Source organism: Dothidotthia symphoricarpi, assembly GCF_010015815.1.
Source record: "Dothidotthia symphoricarpi CBS 119687 unplaced genomic scaffold P153scaffold_2, whole genome shotgun sequence".
Lineage (NCBI taxonomy): Eukaryota > Fungi > Ascomycota > Dothideomycetes > Pleosporales > Dothidotthiaceae > Dothidotthia > Dothidotthia symphoricarpi.
Genome location: NW_022985009.1, coordinates 1013006 through 1033512, shown reverse-complemented (window position 1 = coordinate 1033512; position 20507 = coordinate 1013006). Strand labels below are relative to the sequence as shown.

Below are 20507 nucleotides of genomic sequence, written 5' to 3'. Positions count from 1 at the left end.
TAGAAAGAATATGCATAATACACCTCTAACCCCAAGATGCTGTTTCAAACCTGGCCATTCCTCCGCTTAGCCTCCTCAAGCGCCATCCTAAGCCTCTTCTCCTTCTCCTTCTCCGCCTCCTCACCCACCTCCCCGCCCTTCCGCTTCCTCGCAATCAACCCCCTCACCTCCTCATCATCCTGCCCCAGCACCCCAACCCTCCGCTCATACTCCTCCCGCAGCTTCCCCTCCTCAGCCTCCCTCTCCGCCTCCAACTCCTGCACGCGCTTCGCATCCGCACCCTCCGCCCTAGCAAGCGCAATATCCGCCTCAAACACCACCGCATTAAGCTGCACCTCCCGCTCATTCACAAACCCCAGCAACGCCTTCGACGACTGCGCAAGCAGCGCAATCGTCATCTGCGCATGATCCAGCATCTTCGCCTCCGCGCCCTCATCGTCAAGCGCGCGGATAGCAGCAACCACACGGTCAATCTCGCCCTGCTCGACGCTAACAGCCTCGACGACCACGTCCTCGACGAACTTGTACAGCGTGTCCATGCGCGCTGCGACGTCGCGCTTCGCATTGGCGACGGCGTGTTTCTCCGCGGCGAGGAACTGTTGTTCTACGATTTTCAATTTTGCGAAGTTGCGCGCGGCGTTGAGGGGTTGGATTTCTGTTTTCTTGTAGCGTTTGTCGCGGTCGGCGACTGCGAGGGCGACTTGGGCGTGTTTTGCTTCGAGGAGGGCGTGCGTGTCGGATAGGAGGTGGAGGCAGTGGATTGCGCTTGGTGCGTCGCTGTTCTCGAGGCTCTTGATGCCTGTTTCTGAGTCTTGGAGTAGGTTCTCTGCTGAGAAGTAGAGGCTTGTTAGGGATTTGATGTCGGCTTGCAGGTCGGCGTATACTTTGTCGAAAACCGTGTCGATGTAGGTTTGGTACTCGGCTCGGTCTTCTTGCGCTTTGAGCTCGGCTTCTTCTTTTTCGAATTCGGCTTCGAGTTGCTTCATCTTGGCGTAGGAGATCTCGTCCGAGTTGAACAGGTCGTCGTTGCGTTCTTCGTTGTCTTCGCGGCGCTCACGACGGGCGTCGTCTCGTTTTCTGCGGGCTAGCGATGCGGACTTTTCCCACGTCTTGGTCAGCTCGTCAATCTTCTCAGAGGACGAGTTGAATTTCGCGCTCTTGGTGCGGATTTCTTCGACGAGATGACTGGGTGTGGGAGTAGCGATTTGGGCAGGCAGCAGATCAGTGAGAGTTTTCAGCGGGTCTTTCTTCGGTGGTGCTGTAGTCGCTGGGCGCTGAGAGCCGAAGCTCAAAGGCGCCGGAACCGGAATGTCGCCTATGTCACTATCGCTACTTGTTTGCCTGCTGAGAGTCTTCGATGTCTGCGGTGCGGGACCCTCGAAGAAGATCTCGTCACGGCTTTTACCCGAACCCATCGGCGAATGCGTGGCTGGAATGTTGGCAAATGACATCGATTGTCTATGTGGTAGAGGAGAATCATGTGAAGCTCCTGAAGGTGGCACGTAAGCCTTGTATTGTGGCTGTAGAGGTTCTTCTGGCGGAGATTGAACTGGGGTCTTGTTCCAATCATCTTCAACTGAGCTTGTTGGAGTCAGGATAGTCGCTGACTGTGCGGGAGCGTTGAAAGGCTCGCCTGATGGGAGAGTCGGTTTTCGTTTCAAGACAGGTCGTCCGCCAGGGCTATAGTCGTAGTCATCTTCATCGTCCATAGACGGCGCTTGTGGTACTTGGATGCTCAAGTTCTGCCTGAGAGACGCAGTATCGGGTGCACCGCTGGAAAGGGCAAATTTGTCTAGCTGCGCCACCACTGGATCAACTGCTGGCGCCGGAGGTGGAGCGTCATAGTACTCAATGCCTCTGATCCCCGATTCGGCCCTCAGAAACGCTTTGAAAGTCTTGATCTTGTCTTCGACCTGATGCTCGCCTGCCTCACCACGAAGCATACCAATATATCTCTCCAGCGATCCCGCATACCACGGATCGATATCAGGGATGAGATCTGCAGCGGTAGGCTTCGGAATCTCCCTGGTTTTCTCTGCCTCGAGTTGGCGTCTCAATTCTGCAATCGCAGTATCGCGTTCTTTGATGGTATCTTCTTTACCCTCAACATCCTCATGAAGCCGTGCAATCGTGACATCCTTCTCCTTGGTCGACGCTTCTGCGTTATCTTGTGCCAATTGTGCTGCGATTCTCATCGCCACGATCTGCTCATTCAGGACATTCTTCTCGCCTGCCGTATGTGTTTCAGCAGACTTAGTATCAGCCTTCAGCCTTTCACTCTCCGCCTTGAACTCTTCATTCTCAGATCTGATTTTCTCAATCTCAGCACGTAAATCCACTTTTTCTTTCTCAGATATCGTTCTTGCAAGCTCAAATGCATCGTTCTTCGTTCTCAAATCTGTAGCCCGTGTCTCAGCGGCCGCGATACTAGCCTTGAGATTCTCAAGTTCAGCAATCAACCCCACCTTATCTTCCTCATATTCAGCCCGCAAATGCTCCAGTGCTTCATCTTTTGCCTTCAGTTCTGCAGCATGTTTCTGGCTGGCTTGAGCATCGAAAGTACTTGAAGCTTGAGTCGGTGTAGATTGACGCGCTCCTTGGCCACGGTCTTCCGTGGTTGATTGTGGTGGAGGAGGGGCTTGAATATGTGAATTAACATGGGCAGGGCTAACAGTGGCGAGTTCCGGCGTTGGCTGGTAGGTATCCCTTCTCTCTCCTAAACTTAACGGGGCAGGTTGATGTGCCGGGCTTGGCCAGCCCTGTGTAGGCGGAGAAGGAACCTCGGCCGGTAATTCTACACTATGCGTGTGTGAAGGCTCATTTTTCTTCTCTTCTTTCTTGGCGCCAAAGAGTTCTTCATCGTCGATCTCGTCGCCAGCGCCAAAGTGCTCCCAGTCCGAGGGACCACCTGTCCCCAAAGCGCTGAATCTCGATTGACCATCTCGAGGCGGAGGCGGCGTCGGATTCTTCACCGAAGGGGGTTTTGGCGAGTTGGTCCCGTGATCGGCACGCTGAGAATGGAAATTGGCTAGTGCGACTGAGCCAATGGAGTCTGTGCGTCCAGGATGGTATCCAGCAGCAGAATTAATACTTTGTGGGTTAGTGATGGGAGACACTGGTTCACTGAATGGACTCGGCTCAGAGACAAAATTGGGAGGCGTTGTTTCAGTACGGCCATCGACGGGTTTCGGCGCTTGGATACCCTGGCCTGGCGCGTGAGGATGTTGTTGTCCCGTCATTGAGTTGTCTGCTTGATGCCCAGGCTGCCATTGTTGTTGTTGAACCCCATACGGTGTCTGCGTGTTTTGGCCATAACCTTGATCCGCTGGGGCCGGTGCCTGCCACTGATTCTGCTGATGATTGTATTGAGGATTCTGATTATACTGCTGCTGTTGACATTGGTTCGGTGGCTCCACTGACTGCCCGTACTGTTGCTGCTGAGGTGGATAAGACTGGTCGTATGGGCGTTGTGGAGGCGGTTGCTCAGGTTGCGTAAACTGCTCTTGCGTCAATCCTCCATACCGGTATGGATCTTGCTGAGGTTGTACGGTCTGCTGACCATATTGGCCTTGAGGTTGTGGCTGCTGCGGCACACCTTGATAACCCTGCGTGTAGAAGCTTGGATCGACCGTTGGTTTCGTGTACTTGAACTTCTTCACCACGCCTTGAAGCGGAGCATGTAGGGCTTGCTGCCATGCAGGAACGTCCGGTGGAGGAGGCACGTAGATACCCGGCATGGGATTCACGTTCGCAGGCATATACGCTTGCACACCTTGTCCGGTCAGAGAAGGAGGTATGTATGCTGGATGCTGCTCATTTGGACTCATGACTGGCGGGGGAGGTTGATAGGGCGCTCCTGGTGCGGGAGTCGAATATCCCCCGTATGAATTTGCCGGTGTAGCCGAAGGAGGCGGGTATCCAGCATTGTTGTAAGGCTGTTGCGACGTCCCATGCGCGGGATATCCTCCCTGTTGGACATGTGGTGCAAAGTCTGCATCGTGTTGTGGTGGTTGCTGAGGCCAGTTTTGCGTGCCATGTTGCTCATGAACTGCTGCTGAGAAACCAGGCGGCTTTGGTGGCGGTGGGGGAGGCATATCGTGTTGCTGGGGAGCATATGGATTCGAGGGCGCCTGTTGTGTAGAGTGGTCAGTCCTGGTGCCCTGGTCGTGTTCCCTCCTTGACACATACCTGATATCCTTGCGCATAGCCCCCAGACATAGCACCGTATGTACCTGGGTTGTATCCTCCAGCTGTCTGCTGTTGTTGGGGCTGATTCCATGGTGCGCTTGGGGCTTGGGTCTGGATCGGTGATGCCCATTGACTGTGTGTGGGTGGGGCGACGGACTGGTATCCTTGGGGAGCTGTGTTCGCGTGTTAGATCTCAAGGCGTCGTGACACAAAGCTTGGTGGAGTACCTACTTCGTGGGGGTAGAGGCGGCGGTTGTTGCCCAGCGAAGCTTGCTGTGCTACCCGGCCTCTGGTACCCTGGGGGTGGCGGTGGGGCGTTATAGTTCTGCATCGCTGTGTATTCTTAATCTTCCTCGATAGACCTGTTATCCTGCTTTTGACTTTCAGGATACTGCTTTGGTGGTTCTACGCGCGCGTCCGCAGCATGCACTGAGCTGTACTGTGTGTATTAATAGTACATCAACATCTGACGAGGCAACACGCAGATGCACAGCAAGGGCACAAGCCAACACAGAGACGGCGTGCGCAAGAAGATGGTATTGGAGAGTAGATACAGAAGCAGAAAGGAAACAGCGGCGCATTCGTATTGGCCTTGCGCGAGGCTGAGAGCTGAAGCGTAGTGTTGGACCCTGACGAAGGTCGCGCCCCGCTCGATCATCCCGCAAGTGTCCTAGCTTCATGTCTATCAAATTCTAGACTTCACCCAAAAGCTTCCGTGAATAAATCATGCAAGTAAAGATGGATTCCGTAAAAGCTACAACCAGTAATCTATTACTCCCTCATTGAAGCGGGAAGCTCGTCACCTTGGATATCGATCATGTCCAGTCGTCACCACTTCGCTTCATCAACGTGGTTGCCTCAACTTGGTGCCATCATCCCTCTGGCGGATCAACGAATGGATTCCGTACAAGTTCGAGAGCTGCACGCGTGTTCTCAAGCGGATCATTGAACGGGTTGTCTACCGGAGACGTGTGCGAAGCTCCATGAGGTGACATAGACTGCCTTTGCTTGTCTTCGGACGGCTTAGGAGAGTTCTCTGGTGACTCGACGAGAGCAAAGCTATCTCGACTTCCCGTCTTCCTTCTGATGGATTTCAAAGATCTACGAAAGAACGTCTTAGTTTTCCTTAGCGTCCCCGCCAGTGGTAGCTGCTGCTGCTGGTCCTGCTGCGTCTCTTTCTTCAACGTCTCTTCTCGGATCTCAAGCTCCTGGATCAACGTTGGCTTTGGCTGAGATTTTGACTGTTGTTGATCATACGCGGAGGTTTCCTCGCACAAGATTGCAGGCTGCTTCCCTTTGACAGTTGTACTGGGCCCCGGGTCATTCTCTTGTTTTTCCAGGGTGTTGTCCTTCTAGTGTCCACCCAGGCGATGTCTTGTACTTTCCAGCTCGGCCTGTCTCTGCTGCGCAATGTGCCGGAAAACGCAGTACACATCTTCCGCGCCAATGAGCCTGGTGAGAAAGGATCTCGTGCCAGCACGACTGACACCTGAGGAGTATTTATCATCGGCTCTCATCATCTTATCCCACTGGTTGTGCCAAGATTGCGGATCCGTTGGCCTGCGTAGCCGCTCCATAGAAACGTAGGCGCCTTCGACAAGTTCCAATCCAACCTTGCTCAGTTGTACCTTGTCCGGTAGTAGGGCTACCGTCTTGACATCTGTGTCAAAACAGTAATGTCCCTTCGACATGTGGCTTCTCTTCGTCATGCTCTCGATGTGTCTGAAGGAGGCAATGTCGATAGGAAGCTGGATGATATAGGATTGGCTACGGTTCCAATGGTCCTCCGTGTTGTATGGGACTTTGGCTGAAATGACAAGTACATGATAAACGCGGTCTCGCTGACGGTCAAGACCACTGAAGAGTCTATGCATAGTGTGAAATATCTGGAAGACTGCAAACTGTCAGACACCAGTATCAAAAAGCCATATCTCTGAAACTAGTATGCTCGGACACCCAGGGAAGCATTAAGAAGGGAGTGCAGCTTACTGTCCATCTTTACGTTTCTGACTACCAGCTCCTCCTTGAATGTACTTGCGGCTTCCGTCAAAGCCCCCGAATCCCAGGTCAGAAGCATGTTTGCATCAAACACACTGGGAGAATAGGCCATCTCGTTCCGGCTATGCTCAACCCTGAGCAGTTCATCCAACTCGGTGAAATCAACATCGAGTTCGCTATGAGTTGACCTTCGAACGAGCCACTGATCTTTGTCCTCATTCATGAGCTTCTTCTCGACGCGAATTGTTGTGCTCTTTTCTGATCCACTGGGGAGAGGCATCATGATGACTGCATTGTCATTCCACGGTGCTTTCGCTGCGAAATCGTTGTCAAAGTCAACGCTCACAGCTTCTTTCAACACAGCCTTGAGGAACTGAGCGAGCTCCACCGTGTGTTGTTCTGGAGGCAAGGGAAATTCTGGATGATGTGGGACCTGTCGAAACGTGAGGCTCGGCTCCAATTTGAGGTATTTGCGTGCAGCGAATCCAGCGCGCCTACGGCCAGGGAAGTTGCCTGTATCAATACCTGAGTTATGAGAAACCTTGTGGTTTGACATGGCTGATGTATCGCGGAGTATGATACTTGATGTTTTCGGAATTGGTCGAAGGAGAAATTCCTAGCAAAACAGCCAAGGAGAGTCTTGCAGCTGACAATGGTTGTATAGCGACAGTCAGAACGGGAGTGCGATCTACAGATCTGTCGAGAGCCTGGAGAAGCTGTGTAGTCTGCACTGTTGTTACGATGAATGCTAAACTCAGGCCTGGAGTGATGGACAGCGAGTAGTGATATGGCTAAACTCGAAACGAGAGATGTTGACGAAAGTCTAGAATGACTGAGGACAGTGTGTGCCACGGAAAACAGTTGCAGTATCAAGATAGAACAGTGAGTAAGTACAGAGTGATGGAAGCTCAAACATTTGGCTCGGGAGAGCAGGCGTGGCCAGTACCGAAAGTATGTTGCAGCAGCAGCGATCACTGCGGAATCCCAAGACAAGAAGACGAAAGCGCCATGCTGCATTATAGGGCAGGGGGCTGTGCCAGGAATTCAGTCACAACCGCAAGGTACAGAAGTAGAACCACCACTCTTGCATGCTCAATTGTCGCCAACAAAGGACTTGTTGTATTGGAGCAGCTATTTAAAAAGATATCAAACTACGGCGGTATAACATCACTCGCGGCTTGTACTGAGGTAGCAAACAAGACAACATCGAAGAAGAGGGAAATTATGTTCAACATGGAGTAGATTTGATTGAAGATCCGAAAAACGCTAAATCATGTATCATGAAATGGAATGTCCGCGCCGCTGCTCCATACTGGACTCACAAAAGTCAAGAGTAAAGCAATGAACAGCCTTGTTACCCGCCTACAAGCCGAGCCTCCGCTCAGCTCGTGGGGTGGGTACCAAGCAAGGCACATGTTGATGTAAGCACTTCTCGGCCCAACTACTGCCATGGATAAGGCGGAGTTGGAATTTGACATCCGTGCTAAGAGAAAGCGATACCGCAAATTGGGATAGCGATGGGATTTTCGGGCTGGGACATATGCAGGCTACCTGTCCGTCAGCTCACACAGGACAATGCACAAGACATTTCCAAGACCTGATTGGCGTGAACCGATCTTCACATTTCATAATGTTTGGGTGACACTGCTAGGTATGCGAACCGTATTGTCCATTGCCATACTCCGAAATCGTGTCATCCCTTTGTGGTATGTTGTGCCGTTCCGAAGTTAATGTCGTATCAATCCGCCATAAGAGAGACCTAACACCCTGGAAGAATCGGAAAACCGGCTCTCATTTTGCTCCATTCCTTGCTCATGAAACCGTTTAGTGACCCGCACGCCTCGACTCGGCGATGACCGTGGTCATCTCCTCAACCTTTCTCTTCGCGCGGCCGAAGGTACCGAGCTATTTAATGTTAGTGTATGATCGTTGTGATGTGCACGCACACGCTTGGGCAATCGGCGATGCGGGAGGCTGAACAGGGGGGGACGTACCCTCTTCTTCGCAAGACGACGGGCACGCTTGTCCTTGGAGTTTCTGAGCAATTCGATGACACGCTTCTCGTATGGTGCAAGACTACAGGCAAATAGAGTTAGCAAAGTTGTTCGATAAATTCGAGTGCAGAGAGGGCAGCAGGGCTGGCAGCGATTGCGCAATTCAAAATCCTCTCCGCCCTAAAGATGTGAGGGAAAAACGTACCCGGCGACCTCGCGGGTGATCTCCCTGACGAAAGCAGTACGCTTGGAAAGGAAACCCTTCCTCCTCGAGATCCTGGCGGCCGGAGTCCTAGGAGTGACCTCTGTTCATGGAGTTAGCATCCAATTGCTGTCTCCTCATCTCCTCTGCATCGGGTCGCGGTCGTCGATGAGCGGCGGGCGGATGAACGTACTGTGGCCGGCGTTGATGCCGACGATGAGGCCAGACTTCTGCTTGACTTCCTTCGGCATGGTGGCGGTGGTGTTGTCGATGGTAGAAGTTCGCAGAGAGAAACCCAATATTGATTTCTCGGCTCCAGGCGAGGTGCGTTGCCAAGCGCGCTAGCCGTCAGCAGCCCCACGTGACGAACATTGTGGTTGGTGCACTGCAGATGCAACGCAAAATCGATTTCGCTTTTTTGTGTTCATTGAGAGGTTAGCTTGTCATGAGTGATCTCTTGTAGTCGCGCGGTGCTCGGTCAGTATCGTAAAGCCTTATGTTGAGATCGATCCGAACGGCCGCACATGGGCTGCGTTAGACAACGCGAACTCGTCATCAATACCGTAAATCAATGTAGTTTATTCTAATCTCTATATCTTGGCATCTGGCTTCCTCCTCACAGCTGTGTTTCTCGATGCGTTCACTACGAATCCAACGTGGTGGCTCAGGGCCACCAGATCTCCTTCAGCGTCGTGCACAAACACCTCCAGGTCCATCCTCCCGTTTATGATCCTCTTCATCTCGACCCTGATTTGCAACCACTTCACTCCCTCAGGCGGAAGCGACTTCTTGACGTCCAGGTTTAAAAGTAGTGTCGGATACCAGAACGGACCCTGACTCTGATCACGAAACGACTCGATAATCTGAGGAAACATGTCTGCTACGAAACCGACTGATGTGTTCGTAAAATTTGTTCCATCGGACCAGCAGATCCATTCATCAGCAAGGCTCAGGTGTGCTTGTCCGTTCCGAGGGAAGTGGAAGTTGATCCTCTGGGTTGCCTTCCTGAACTTCGCAAAGGGCATCTCCGCTTGTCTCTTCCAATTTGGGTCTGCATCCTGTTCCAACTTGGCCAGGTCGATTGAAGGAGGCGGTGGTGTTAGCCTATACTGTGTATCAAAACAGAAGCCCTCCTCGGCGTCGATGTTCGAATTGGTCGCATAGGCAATAACCTCTTGGCGACCATCCTGCTCCATGCTCACATGCACAATCGAGGTTTGTCGGCCGAGCTTAACATCATCTACTTTGAACGTCGCAGGGCCAGTCTGAGTCCGTCGCAAAAACTCGATATGCAGGGCTATCGTGTGGGGCTGGTTCTGCTTTGCTAAGGAGGTGCTGAAATGCGTCTTCACGACCTCAAGTACACACCCGGTAACGTAACCGCCGTTAGGAACTGACAGGTTTTAGCGGACTAGCATGGGATAGTGCTGCGTGTTATGCGTCAGACTTACCGCTACCGATACACCACTCGTCGTGTAATACGCACGAATATGTGTTTCTGGAAAGTTGCTGTACAGCGGTGGCTTCCTCCCATCCAGGCATCGTGGGCTGATTCAAACCTTGAGGGTGATGCTGAGTCTATGTACAGACGATCCTCCTGATGCGAACGAGCGGAACCTTGAGATATTACTAAAAGCAACTTGCCAAACTAGTCACAGACTAGTTGTTTACACCGTTGGTGATGCACGTTGTAGAACCGGAACCTCGGATAACCAGTACGCTAGATGCCAAAACAGGGAAGTGCCTCGGCGACTCCACTAAAACCTGGGGTAGACGAGCATTTCGGCATAATCATTACACGAAAGCACCTCCGATAGCCGGTTATGGCATTTCGGAGGATCACAGAGCCCCACAAAGCTTATCGTCTTCCTCCGTTCCTGCGTTGACAACATTCACAAACGTCTCCAACGACATTCACGCGTCTAAGTTCATTCGGGTCAAGAAGCCTGTATCACGTTCTACTTTGGAATCATCGAAATCACCGACAGACACAATAACTCAACCTAGCTCTGTTTCTAGCCTAGAGAGCCGACATGCCTACCGATTCAACGTTTCCCAACGTGCCAATCCCCAACGTAGACCTCTGGAGTTTTCTTTTCGAGAACAAAGACAGGACATATTCCGATGATAAAGGTAAGTCTTCATCAGCCATAACAAACTGTTGCTGTACCTAGTATGGATACCTAGAAACGTATCTAACAAAAGGTCATAGTAATCTATCTGGACCCATACACCAAACGTTCCTACACCTACGCCGAAGTTAAAGCCACAGCCATCAAGTTTGGGACCGGTCTCAAAGGTCTTTGGGAGTGGAAGAAAGGCGATGTTCTCGGACTATATACACCAAACTGCATAGACACACCTGCCATCACATGGGGCTGTCTTTGGGCGGGAGGAATCGTCAGCCCAGCCAATCCAAACTATACTGTGGATGAGCTCGGTGCGTAGTTTCATAGCTACCTCAGGAATATACTGACAAGGTGCAGCTTTCCAGCTCAAAGATTCCGGTGCCAAGGGACTGGTCACACAGCTGCCATTCATCGAAAATGCACGGGAGGCGGCGAAGAGAGTTGGTATACCCATGGATAGAGTGGTGATCATGGGCGACCAGAGGGATCCAAAACACGTCGTCAAGCACTTCACAAGCGTCGTCAACCTATCTAGATCATCAAACTATCGCCGTACAAAGATGAAGCCAGAGGAAGATCTGGCCTTTTTGGTGTATTCGTCAGGTATGATGAGCGATTTCACTATCTGTCCCTCAACTCGATGTCTTATATGATAGGAGAACTAACCGGTTATAGGGACGACGGGTCACCCTAAGGGTGTGATGCTCACTCACCGGAATATCATTTCCAATGTGATGATGAACAAGGCTAGCGAGGCGGGTAACCTCTCCAGCAGTAGCGGAGCGGATGGTTCAGGGGACAAGGTGTTGGCTTTCTTGCCTTTCTTCCATATCTATGGTAAAACTCGCCAGCTTCGCTGCTCTATCAAATCGCAAGCCCTCAAAGACTAACGGTTTGTAGGCCTTACCTGTCTGATACACCAAAGCCTGTACATAGGCATTCAGCTCGTCGTCATGGCCAAGTTTGACCTCGAAGAATTTTGCAGATTCATCCAGGATTACAAGATCACCTTCGCTTATGTTGTCCCACCCGTCGTCCTACTTCTTGGCAAACATCCTGCAGTCGCCAAATACGATCTCAGCTCGATTCGTATGATGAACAGTGGAGCCGCCCCCTTGACCCGGGAGCTCGTGGAAACAGTGCATAAAAGACTAGGTCTACCGGTCAAACAGGGGTATGGTCTCTCTGAGACGAGCCCTACAACTCACACCCAGTCATGGGAGGATTGGCACAACTCCATCGGCTCCGTGGGAAAACTTCTGGCTTACCAAACTGCAAAGTATATGTCGGAGGACGACAAGGAAGTGGCTGTAGGCGAAGTAGGAGAGCTTTGGATCAAAGGGCCGAACATCTTCAAAGGCTACCTTAATAACCCAGAGGGCACCGCGAACGCACTCACAGCAGATGGATATTTCAAGACCGGCGATGTTGGCTACCAAGATAAGAAAGGCAATTTCTACATCACCGACCGTGCCAAGGAGCTCATCAAGTACAAGGGCTTCCAGGTCCCTCCAGCTGAACTTGAAGGATATCTTGTTGCACATCCGCACGTTAGCGATGTGGCGGTTATCGGAGTGTATGACAAGGACCAAGCGACCGAGATTCCAAGAGCGTACATAGTGCCCAAGGATGGTCTAGGGAAGGGGGAAGCAGAGGCGAAGGAAATTGTAGCGTGGTTGAACGCCAAGGTAGCACCTCACAAGAAGCTGCGGGGTGGAGTGAGATTTGTCGATGAGATACCTAAGAGTATATCTGGCAAGATCTTGCGACGGCTGCTGAGGGTGAAGGCACAAGCGGAAGAGGAGGGCGCCGCAAAGGCGAAGTTGTAAAGTTACGCATATTATAGGTCTTATGCCTTCACTCTCTGCTGTTTCGCGCTTCCTTTTCAAGGTGATATACCACTTACTTGCTTCTTGCGTCTTTGATCACGGAATCTTAACCTTCAGAGCAGTGTTCCTAACACATCTATTGTCGATGTGGCTATACATAGCGATGCCATTCTGATACACCACCTCCATCGACTGATCAACTACACCACTCACAACTCTCAACATAACCAACATCTACGCTTTTGAGCAACAGCGCGCTAAACAAAACACTCTAAATACAACACTGTAAGAGGCCTACCCAAGTAAGTACATAGCAGCTGCTTAAGCTCCATCGCTAATCACTACGCCGTATAGCATGTCGAAGAGACCTGCTCCCGCTGCTTTGACAGCTCCCACGCCGAAGCGTGTGGCGAAGGCGGCACCAATTGTATTGGACGAAGAGACTGAGAACCACAAAGACGACGCTTCTTTCCAGATATCCGTGAAGATGCACCAGAAATTCGCGATCTTCCCAGCAAAACTTCGCCAGACCGTCGAGCACGCCCACAAAGACGCCTTAGAAGCGATGATGGAGAACTTTCGAGCGGACAATGCTCCCAATGTTAAACACACCTACCTCACTACGCGCGGACGATGTGTTCGGTCCTCGATGACCAGTTTTGAAAGTCAGACGCCAGCTTGGGCGCGCAATTCTAGCTCGCCTAGCCTTGCGAATATGGACATTTTGGAAGCCATGGCCACGAAGCCGTCAGTGTGTCGTCAGAAGCCAACATACGTTGAGCTCCCGACTCAGGATGGGCTCGCGAACCCGGAGTTTGTTCATCTACACTCCGTCCGGCACAATGAACTAGGTTGGGGGTTTGACACGCATGGCTGCCTGTCCCTATATTGGGTCAAAGTCATTGATGGAAAGCTGGAAGAGCATGCTCTATACGTGGAACGAATGAAGATCAAGGTCGAGGTCGAGATTGAGGTTTAATTGCTGGAATGGGAGCGTTGCATGGAATTTAGCTTGGGGGTGTCACTTTGAAAGGGCTTTGAGGAGTTTTGGGGCTGGTTTTGCTTGGGATTTGGGGGGGTTTACGAATTGTATATCGAACCGATGGTTGGGTTGATGGATGGGAGATGATAACTACGTGAAATCTGGAAAACTAAGACGGGAATCCTGATCAACGCATGGAAAGCTCACACTGAAAGAAATCACTGTACTGTCCAATAAGAAAGGCGGGACGACGTGAAAGATATGGTACGCTTACTAATCAGGAACGCTCGAGTGCGGACCTCGAGCTCACCTCCGGTCCTTTCTGCCTCCGTCGAACATTCCCAACAGCAGCACCTTGTTCCTACCCTCGCTGTGCGCACTTCCCTGTTCGACTCTACGCGCCTCCCTCGACACCTGATTTCAGTTACGACACCGTTACTTCCATTCTTATTCGACTATTCTTACCTCCAACGCGATCGCGCCGCGCCTAGGGAAGGTTCATTGCTCTACTCGAGATTGCATAGAAGGAACGAGGTAGAGACACCATGAACGCACCTGACAGGTAAGATCCTCTCCAGTTCTTCTATTCCCATCTCCCGGGACCTGGTCGCATTCAGCAAGCTCCATCCACCGAGGACTCGAGGTCCAGCCGTCCACCATGGTCAAGCAAAACGATAACGCCACGTGCCCGTATGTTGCGCAAATCTATCCCTATGGTGAAGACGCGACTTGTTCCTCCACCGCGGCCCCGCAACTATGGCCTTCTCACCCAAGACTGGATAACTCATCGAACACAACAACAACTGCGACTTGCGCGACAACCAAAGGGCCACCCATCATATTACGTCCAAGACTAACCGAGACGCCGAAAACAGATTCGAGCTCTTCCTGCTAGACGATGGCCAGCAGAAAGTAGAGTACAAGGAAGAAACCCGTACGTCTTCACCCACACCGACCTCCACACACCCTACTAACCCACGCGCCAGGCGTCCCCAACACCGGCATCTTCACCTTCAACAAGGAGGATCACACGCTCGGCAACCTCATCTCCCAGCGCCTCCTCAAATACGATTACATCGTCTTCGCCGCTTACAAAGTCCCGCACCCGCTCTTCGCGACCTTCGAGCTGCGCGTCCAAACCGATGGAACTTGCACGCCCAAGGAGGCCATCATCAAGTGCTGCCACGATGTCGTCAAGGATCTCGAGGTCCTGAAGGGCAGCTTCACGACCGAGTGGCTGGGCAAGAAGATTGTCAGCGAGGGCGAGGCTGAGAGGAACGCGCGCGAGCAGAATCAGTTCTAGAAGACCGTCATGTGATGCGCGTGTTTCTGTAGGTGTGTGGAGTGAAAATTGGGCGAGAGTGGATTGATTGTGTTATGCGCGGAGATGAAGATGGAAATGCATACCTTGGCGTTTTTGAAGAGGGGTGACCTCTGCACGGTCTGGCGTTATGGTCTGGCATGATATCACGGCATTGTTCACATTGTCTGGCTTAGGTTCAGAAGTCCGTATGAATAGGTAGTTAAGTTTGTGGGTCGGACATGTTCAACTAGATGCCGCTCAATGCAGTGGACAAATTCAAAGCGTGTTCACGAACTGATTGATCTGCGTGCATTGCTAGTGGTCAACGGCAGCCAAAACGAACGATGGAGAAGAAATGCAATGTATTCATTACATATCGTGTATGTAAGACGCCTGCCTTTGTTATTCCAGATCAACACCCGTATGTATAAGAATCATAATGACATGCTATATAGTGCGCATGAACCGTAAGATCTTGGACTCGTGACAACATGAAAGCAATCGGAGATGTAAAAGTGGAGCTTGTAAGCTGGACTTGTGTACGCCAGATGGTCTCCGCATCATGATATGCAGTGGTAGAACTCCTGCGGATAAAGGATACGAGACGTGTAGTGGGGAGGACCAATGGAAGAAAGGCTCAAGGTAGAGCCAACAGACTACGTGTGTCCTGGTAAGATCACTGCAGTCGTCTACCTTATGACGTCTATGTAGAGAGCGGAAAGGTCTTGGTTGTTCGAAGAGGGCCGTGATTAGCTCAATGAAGTTTTTCGTGATGACATGGCATTCTCCTCGCCCACGCGTGGCGGGCTTCTCGAATGCGCAGAGTGAGGGCGGAACGGTGAGTGGCTTCGTCTGTACTGATCGTTAGCTATCCACGTATAGTGAATCGTATCTCTACAAGGCGATAGCAGCCTGGAACGAGGTACTTACGATCGTCTCCTCTCTCCCTCCTGTCGCTTCTCCTCGATGACCCTGAGCATCGTCCTCCGCCCATCGCGAGCGTTGATATGCGCATCCTTCATGCTCATGCTGATTTTCTTACTCGCATCTGCTCGGAGTAGCCTCTTGAGCAACAGATGCTTCATCAGTATGCAAACGAATACACCGCAGTCACTCCCGTTCTCCTGTTGTGGCGCGTCAAGCATGGGTATGAAGCGTAGTCTCTTCCCGAGTAATTGTTCCAACTTCATGGTTGTGCTCCGTGCTTCCCGCTCGTTTGAGGCATGCATGGAATCGTAGTGGAATGCTACGCCGTCGATTATCGATACGAGGAGTAAAGTCCAGTGCGAGCCGCCTTCCGCTTTCGTGACGTCCCTGTTGTCGTTGACAGGGAGGAAGACATGTGTTGTTGTACTGAAATTTGGGAGGGCTTCTTTGAGGGTGATGGGGTCGGGGGTCTGCATGAGCAGGTAGGACATGGTCGGGCGGAGGAGGACGATTGAGGCTTTTGGGTAGCCTTTTAGATCTTCGCGTTCGAGGACCCTGGAGCAGCAAGTCAGTATGCGAAAATGTAGTCGGTATGGGTGCAACGCACTCTTGCCAGAATGAGATGGCCTGTGTGCTAGATTAGCCAGATGAATGGCGAGAAAAACCAAGTGTATGCTCACGTTGTCCGTAAGCCAGTCATCATCCTTGATACTGTTGACATCCTCTCTAAACACTGCAATCTGTTAGTCGTCCAATTCCTAAACACACGGCGTGCGTAGAGATGGCAGATGGTGGCGCGTACTCACATCTCACATCGTAATCTAGCCAAATCAGTCATGCTCACTCTCGCTACACATCCTTGCACACTCACAGGAAAGGTAGGCCTCATCACCACCGCCTCGAGGCGGACTCAAGCTTTCACCGAGGTGCCTCTTCCCCTTCTCCATCAGGTGCCTGATATGCATTGTGACTGGGATGCTGTAAAGGAACGCTGGTGTGACTTGGCTGTATGCAAGGGTTCTCTACTCGCTGTAGAGAGTGCTCTTTTCGAAGTTGTACGACGCGTACGGTGGGTCAAGGATTCGAGATCAGTATGCAGTCTGCGTTGTTGCACGACGGGTTGCGCGCGCCTGCCCCGGTCGAGGGGGGTACCGCGCGGCGGGATGACGTAGGAGCGTTGTTTGATTGGTCAATGCGTAGGATATATCAATGCATGCCTTGGTAGTTCTGAAAGTATTTTTTTAAGCAAAGTAGCAGTACTACAAGCAATGTTGGAGCAGTTCAGTATGTTTTAAGTCGCCGACGCGATGCTGTCATTGAATCCTGGAGCATCCCTGCAAAACCACGAATTCTGTACTGACAAATCGAGGCTGTGACTATTACTTGAGACTGGAATTTTATTTGTTGAATCTATGTGTTTTTGAATAACGTGTCTATTCTAGCGAAGTGCAAGCATATCTTCGAGCACAATGTATGTGAAAGACGCCATTGTGATATGCTCGTTGGCTTTTGTCTATGTCGCCTGGTTCACTTTTGAATCGTGTTGTATCCGTCTTCTCATATCTCATGACCCAATTTATGGAAGTTGACCAACAGTCTTTGCACCATTCGTCTCATTCTTTCCCCACTGCTCTGGCTTCTCCACCTTAAGTAGCCAACCCTGCTTGTCCTCGATTTTGCCTTGCTGGAGACCCTTCAGAGTGGTGAGCAGCTTGACGCAGATGGGTCCAGCCTCCTCCGAAGCGGCAGGGTATGTGAACTTGTCATCCTTCGAGCCCATGGTAATGGACTTGATCGGGACAAGGGCTGCTGCGGTACCGGCGGCCAACACCTCGTCGAAGTGCTTAATCTCCTCATAGGCAATCTATGACGAGTTAGCATAGCAAAAAGATAGGCATGGGAATCAAACGTGCCTCTCGTGACTCGGTCTCCCAGCCAAAGGACTCTGCGATCTTCAGGACACTGTCCCCGGTGACACTTTGAATGACGTTCTTGCTGCTGGAAGAGACGAGCTTCACCTTGTCGCCGTCCTTCTTCACGCCAATGAACGCTGATGTCGAGAACTCATCAACAACACTTCGGGTCTTGCTGTCCAAGTGAAGTGTGATACCAAAGCCTGCCTTGTACGCCTTCTCACTGTGACGTAGCACGGGAGCATAGTTGCCACCAACTTTGGCTGACCCAGTACCTTCTGGCGCCGCACGATCAAAGTCCTCGAGGATTAGAGCGTCAACGGGCTTTGTTCCATGGTAGACACCAGTTGGAATGCAGTAGACCACAAAGGTGTACTCCTCAGGTGGGTTCAGTCCTAGCTGCGCCGAGCTTCCGAATAGCAGAGGGCGGATGTACATCGCTGCTCCTGTCTCGTGAGGAGGAACATATGCTGCATTCATGCCTACAGCCAAGCTGCAGCAGGCGATGAAGTGGTCTGTGGGAACCTCGGGAATAGAGATGTAAGAGGCAGAATGCTGCATTCGCTCGGCATTCTTGTTTGGCCTGAAGATGTTGATGGTGTCGTTTGGTGCGCGGAAAGCTTTCATGCCCTCGTAGCACTGCATGCCATAGTTCAGACCTGGCGCCATGCCGTGGATGCGGAGGAACGGGTCTTCAACAAACACCGGGTCTGTCCATTTCCCAGTTTGCTTGGAGTAAGTTGATTCAACATGGCCGGCAACTGTTCAAGAGTCAGAACAAGTCTGATATTGCAAGAAATTTGGACTGAAACCACGGAAGATCAAGGATGAGTTTGCAAGCCTCTGATGTCTACTTCGTGACTCATCCCAAGCTTTTCCATTGATGAATGCCACTGCTCTTAAAAATTTCTCGGACACATCGGAAAAGACGAACAACAAATCAGAGTTTAAATCTCACCTTCGCGGATTTTGAATCCAACATTGCTCCAGTCTGTCTCGCTGTTAGTTTCGCTGTTTTCGTGATACCAAAATTCATAAAGGTTCTTGCACAATTGACGCACCAATGGTGTTTACGGGTGGGGGCGGGAAGTCAGTCATTGTGCTTTTGCGGGTTTGTGTTGTGTGTTGATGTGAGAACAATTTCGAACGGCGACGTCTTTAATTTTGTGGATCTTTGACGTCCAGCAAGCCATCGCGCAGCTGAGACCTAGCTGCGATATCGGTCCCAAGGATCCGGCACTATCCTTTAGCAACCGTTTGCAATATACCAAAAAGCCTCGAGACTGCTGTTGCGAGACTGCACACTCTATACGATCCTCTTTTGCTTTTCTTAAAGTCTCGCCATGATGGCGTCACAGTCGAAAGTAGAAAAATGCTAAAAACGGCAACTCGTAAACAACGCTCGGCTTGGCGCCGTCGGGCATGTAATCGCCCTGACACGTCTGCCAAACTTTTGCCCAGGTACAAGGCGACCCGACCACGTCCAGTGTTTTGTCTCGTTGTGATTTCCTTCTGTTCCTCCCTTGTGTAACCCACGTAAACATGATTCACATTCCCAGCGGCAAAGGCCGTTTCGTTATCCTCGCTCTGCTCGTATTCGCCATCTCTTCGTTCTTTCTCCTTGGACCCTACAATGTACATCCAGGCTACACGTCGCCATTAGGGCAGGCAGATCAACAGGAGAAAAGCCCCGCTGGTGGGGCTATACTCACAGGTCATGCGATTGCGCCCAAGCTTAGTAACGCGACGGCAAAGTATGCGCTCTCAAGTCCAAGACCGAATCTACGATCCGTATGATCGCAAGAGCACAAGAGCCTCGCTGACTTGGATATCTACAGAGCTGAGCTTGGACGCGCGGCCTGGAAAGTCCTCCACACGACGTTTGGTCGCTTCCCCGAGAAGCCCACAGCAGAAGAACAGGAAGCCCTGCGGTCATATGTGCACCTGTTTCAGCGATTGTACCCTTGGTAGGTGCAACGCCACGTGGCGTTGCTACAGCTGAAGCCATGCGCAAGCTGACCACCTTCACAGCGGAGATTGTGCTGAGCACTTTGGTCAAGTCCTTAGTAAATATCCTCCCCAGGTGTCGTCACGATCGGCAGCAGCGATGTGGGGCTGCTTTGTCCACAACATCGTCAACAAGAGACTGAAGAAGCCCGAGTTCAACTGCGAGGAGATCGGTGATGCATACGACTGCGGATGCGGAGACGAGAAGCCGGAAGGATCAGATCACAAGGAAGCTGCATGATTCATGATGTGCAGACGGAATCAAAGAATAACGGAGGGCGATAAGCACGCGATGCCATCATCATATGGAGGTGCACATCAACACATGCTGGTGGAGATGTTCTCGACAGGCACTACGACATGCGCCCCAGGTTTGGAGGCGCGGTTGGTACGACATCTTGTCAAATTGGACGACATGTTGAATGTGCAGAATTCCTGATAAACGCGGTACTCGTGTGCTGCGCAGGAGACGCCATGACAACATACCAACAATACGGACATCGACGCCGCGGCTGACGAAAGGGAACACACCATTTGAGACAAGGAAGAATTAGCCATGTCCGGTGCTCCTAGCTGATCCCGACATGTTCATGTCAGCCGGGGTTCAAAGAGACGAATGTCTCAAATAGGACCATGGTGATGGTTGTCGAAGCGAAGGCTAGATCCGGACTTGAGAGTGTGTTAGAGTAGGTAGCAAATAGCGGCTTCGCGGGGTCATGCCGTCTACAGGAACAGCCCTGGAGCAAGACGCGCGCGAAACATGTAACAGGCGTATTCTTGATACAGTGCCAAGCCCATGTTCCAGGTGGATAATCCAGCGCCTCTCCATCTGCGACAAGGCGCCCTCGTCCTAACTGGGTGGCAGAGAGACGCGTCACACCACATACGGCTTGAAGTCTGGGGTGCTGAACTGGAGATCTCCAACACCCACCAGTTCTGTGACGTCGCGTGGACCTGTGGCTTGCGACTGCAGCCTGTAGTCTGCTTTGATGGGTCCGTCGCGTGATTTATTTCGGGGATGGCAGCGCGCAGCTG

The 20507-nt window shown here is 51.6% G+C and overlaps 10 protein-coding genes across 10 annotated transcripts; 4 read left to right on the top strand and 6 right to left on the bottom strand.

The window, feature by feature from the left end:
* Positions 1-44: 44 nt before the first annotated feature.
* On the bottom strand, positions 45-4686 carry P153DRAFT_427901 (uncharacterized protein; the record flags this gene model as incomplete). Its single annotated transcript, XM_033672688.1, has 3 exons — positions 4420-4686; positions 4189-4361; positions 45-4130 (listed from the first exon to the last, which is right to left on the bottom strand). Exons 1-3 carry the CDS (start codon positions 4517-4519, stop codon positions 45-47), a joined length of 4359 nt encoding a protein of 1452 aa, XP_033528415.1. The 5' UTR covers positions 4520-4686.
* An 854-nt stretch (positions 4687-5540) lies between these two features.
* Positions 5541-6742, bottom strand: P153DRAFT_280301 (uncharacterized protein; the record flags this gene model as incomplete). The annotated part of the gene is made up of 2 exons (XM_033663068.1): positions 5541-6082; positions 6178-6742. 2 exons carry the CDS (start codon positions 6740-6742, stop codon positions 5541-5543), a joined length of 1107 nt encoding a protein of 368 aa, XP_033528414.1.
* A 1268-nt stretch (positions 6743-8010) lies between these two features.
* Positions 8011-8633, bottom strand: P153DRAFT_372532 (60S ribosomal protein-like protein L36; the record flags this gene model as incomplete). The annotated part of the gene is made up of 4 exons (XM_033669403.1): positions 8011-8091; positions 8181-8262; positions 8386-8485; positions 8576-8633. 4 exons carry the CDS (start codon positions 8631-8633, stop codon positions 8011-8013), a joined length of 321 nt encoding a protein of 106 aa, XP_033528413.1.
* A 292-nt stretch (positions 8634-8925) lies between these two features.
* P153DRAFT_363043 (uncharacterized protein) lies at positions 8926-10063 on the bottom strand. The gene is made up of 2 exons (XM_033667283.1): positions 9834-10063; positions 8926-9775 (listed from the first exon to the last, which is right to left on the bottom strand). Exons 1-2 carry the CDS (start codon positions 9922-9924, stop codon positions 8973-8975), a joined length of 894 nt encoding a protein of 297 aa, XP_033528412.1. The 5' UTR covers positions 9925-10063; the 3' UTR covers positions 8926-8972.
* Positions 10064-10415: 352 nt separating this feature from the next.
* P153DRAFT_372530 (4-coumarate-CoA ligase-like protein) lies at positions 10416-12340 on the top strand (the record flags this gene model as incomplete). The annotated part of the gene is made up of 5 exons (XM_033669402.1): positions 10416-10515; positions 10595-10822; positions 10869-11114; positions 11187-11348; positions 11412-12340. The coding sequence occupies 5 exons, from the start codon at positions 10416-10418 to the stop codon at positions 12338-12340; spliced, it is 1665 nt and encodes a 554-aa protein (XP_033528411.1).
* Positions 12341-12472: 132 nt separating this feature from the next.
* P153DRAFT_363041 (uncharacterized protein) lies at positions 12473-13434 on the top strand. The gene is made up of 2 exons (XM_033667282.1): positions 12473-12625; positions 12695-13434. The coding sequence occupies exon 2, from the start codon at positions 12696-12698 to the stop codon at positions 13317-13319; it is 624 nt and encodes a 207-aa protein (XP_033528410.1). The 5' UTR covers positions 12473-12625; position 12695; the 3' UTR covers positions 13320-13434.
* A 218-nt stretch (positions 13435-13652) lies between these two features.
* Positions 13653-14913, top strand: P153DRAFT_363040 (RBP11-like subunits of RNA polymerase). Its single transcript, XM_033667281.1, has 3 exons — positions 13653-13884; positions 14198-14256; positions 14309-14913. Exons 1-3 carry the CDS (start codon positions 13868-13870, stop codon positions 14623-14625), a joined length of 393 nt encoding a protein of 130 aa, XP_033528409.1. The 5' UTR covers positions 13653-13867; the 3' UTR covers positions 14626-14913.
* Positions 14914-14915: 2 nt separating this feature from the next.
* On the bottom strand, positions 14916-16651 carry P153DRAFT_330760 (cysteine proteinase). The gene is made up of 6 exons (XM_033665440.1): positions 16424-16651; positions 16359-16373; positions 16233-16285; positions 16160-16179; positions 15556-16107; positions 14916-15477 (listed from the first exon to the last, which is right to left on the bottom strand). Exons 1-6 carry the CDS (start codon positions 16515-16517, stop codon positions 15375-15377), a joined length of 837 nt encoding a protein of 278 aa, XP_033528408.1. The 5' UTR covers positions 16518-16651; the 3' UTR covers positions 14916-15374.
* Positions 16652-17072: 421 nt separating this feature from the next.
* On the bottom strand, positions 17073-18781 carry P153DRAFT_363038 (branched-chain-amino-acid aminotransferase). The gene is made up of 4 exons (XM_033667280.1): positions 18527-18781; positions 18424-18456; positions 17466-18226; positions 17073-17416 (listed from the first exon to the last, which is right to left on the bottom strand). The coding sequence occupies exons 1-4, from the start codon at positions 18561-18563 to the stop codon at positions 17129-17131; spliced, it is 1119 nt and encodes a 372-aa protein (XP_033528407.1). The 5' UTR covers positions 18564-18781; the 3' UTR covers positions 17073-17128.
* A 226-nt stretch (positions 18782-19007) lies between these two features.
* On the top strand, positions 19008-19713 carry P153DRAFT_353231 (uncharacterized protein; the record flags this gene model as incomplete). Its single annotated transcript, XM_033666425.1, has 3 exons — positions 19008-19219; positions 19304-19432; positions 19497-19713. The coding sequence occupies 3 exons, from the start codon at positions 19008-19010 to the stop codon at positions 19711-19713; spliced, it is 558 nt and encodes a 185-aa protein (XP_033528406.1).
* Positions 19714-20507: the final 794 nt, after the last annotated feature.

Bases quoted from the DNA above. Each gene is read 5' to 3' on its own strand.
- P153DRAFT_363038 (XM_033667280.1), bottom strand. From the start codon at position 18,563: ATGACTGACTTCCCGCCCCCACCCGTAAACACCATTG. The intron at 18,457-18,526 runs GTGCGTCAATTG...ACAGCGAGACAG, and splicing joins CCCACCCGTAAACACCATTG to ACTGGAGCAATGTTGGATTC. The intron at 18,227-18,423 runs GTGAGATTTAAA...ACTCTTGAACAG, and splicing joins TGGATTCAAAATCCGCGAAG to TTGCCGGCCATGTTGAATCA.
- P153DRAFT_363041 (XM_033667282.1), top strand. From the start codon at position 12,696: ATGTCGAAGAGACCTGCTCCCGCTGCTTTGACAGCTCCCACGCCGAAG.
- P153DRAFT_330760 (XM_033665440.1), bottom strand. From the start codon at position 16,517: ATGCATATCAGGCACCTGATGGAGAAGGGGAAGAGGCACCTCGGTGAA. The intron at 16,180-16,232 runs GTGAGCATACAC...TCTAGCACACAG, and splicing joins ATGACTGGCTTACGGACAAC to GCCATCTCATTCTGGCAAGA. The intron at 15,478-15,555 runs GTAAGTACCTCG...CGATCAGTACAG, and splicing joins GAGGGAGAGAGGAGACGATC to ACGAAGCCACTCACCGTTCC.
- P153DRAFT_363043 (XM_033667283.1), bottom strand. From the start codon at position 9,924: ATGCCTGGATGGGAGGAAGCCACCGCTGTACAGCAACTTTCCAGAAAC. The intron at 9,776-9,833 runs GTAAGTCTGACG...AAAACCTGTCAG, and splicing joins CGAGTGGTGTATCGGTAGCG to TTCCTAACGGCGGTTACGTT.
- P153DRAFT_363040 (XM_033667281.1), top strand. The intron at 14,257-14,308 runs GTACGTCTTCAC...CCCACGCGCCAG, and splicing joins AGAGTACAAGGAAGAAACCC to GCGTCCCCAACACCGGCATC.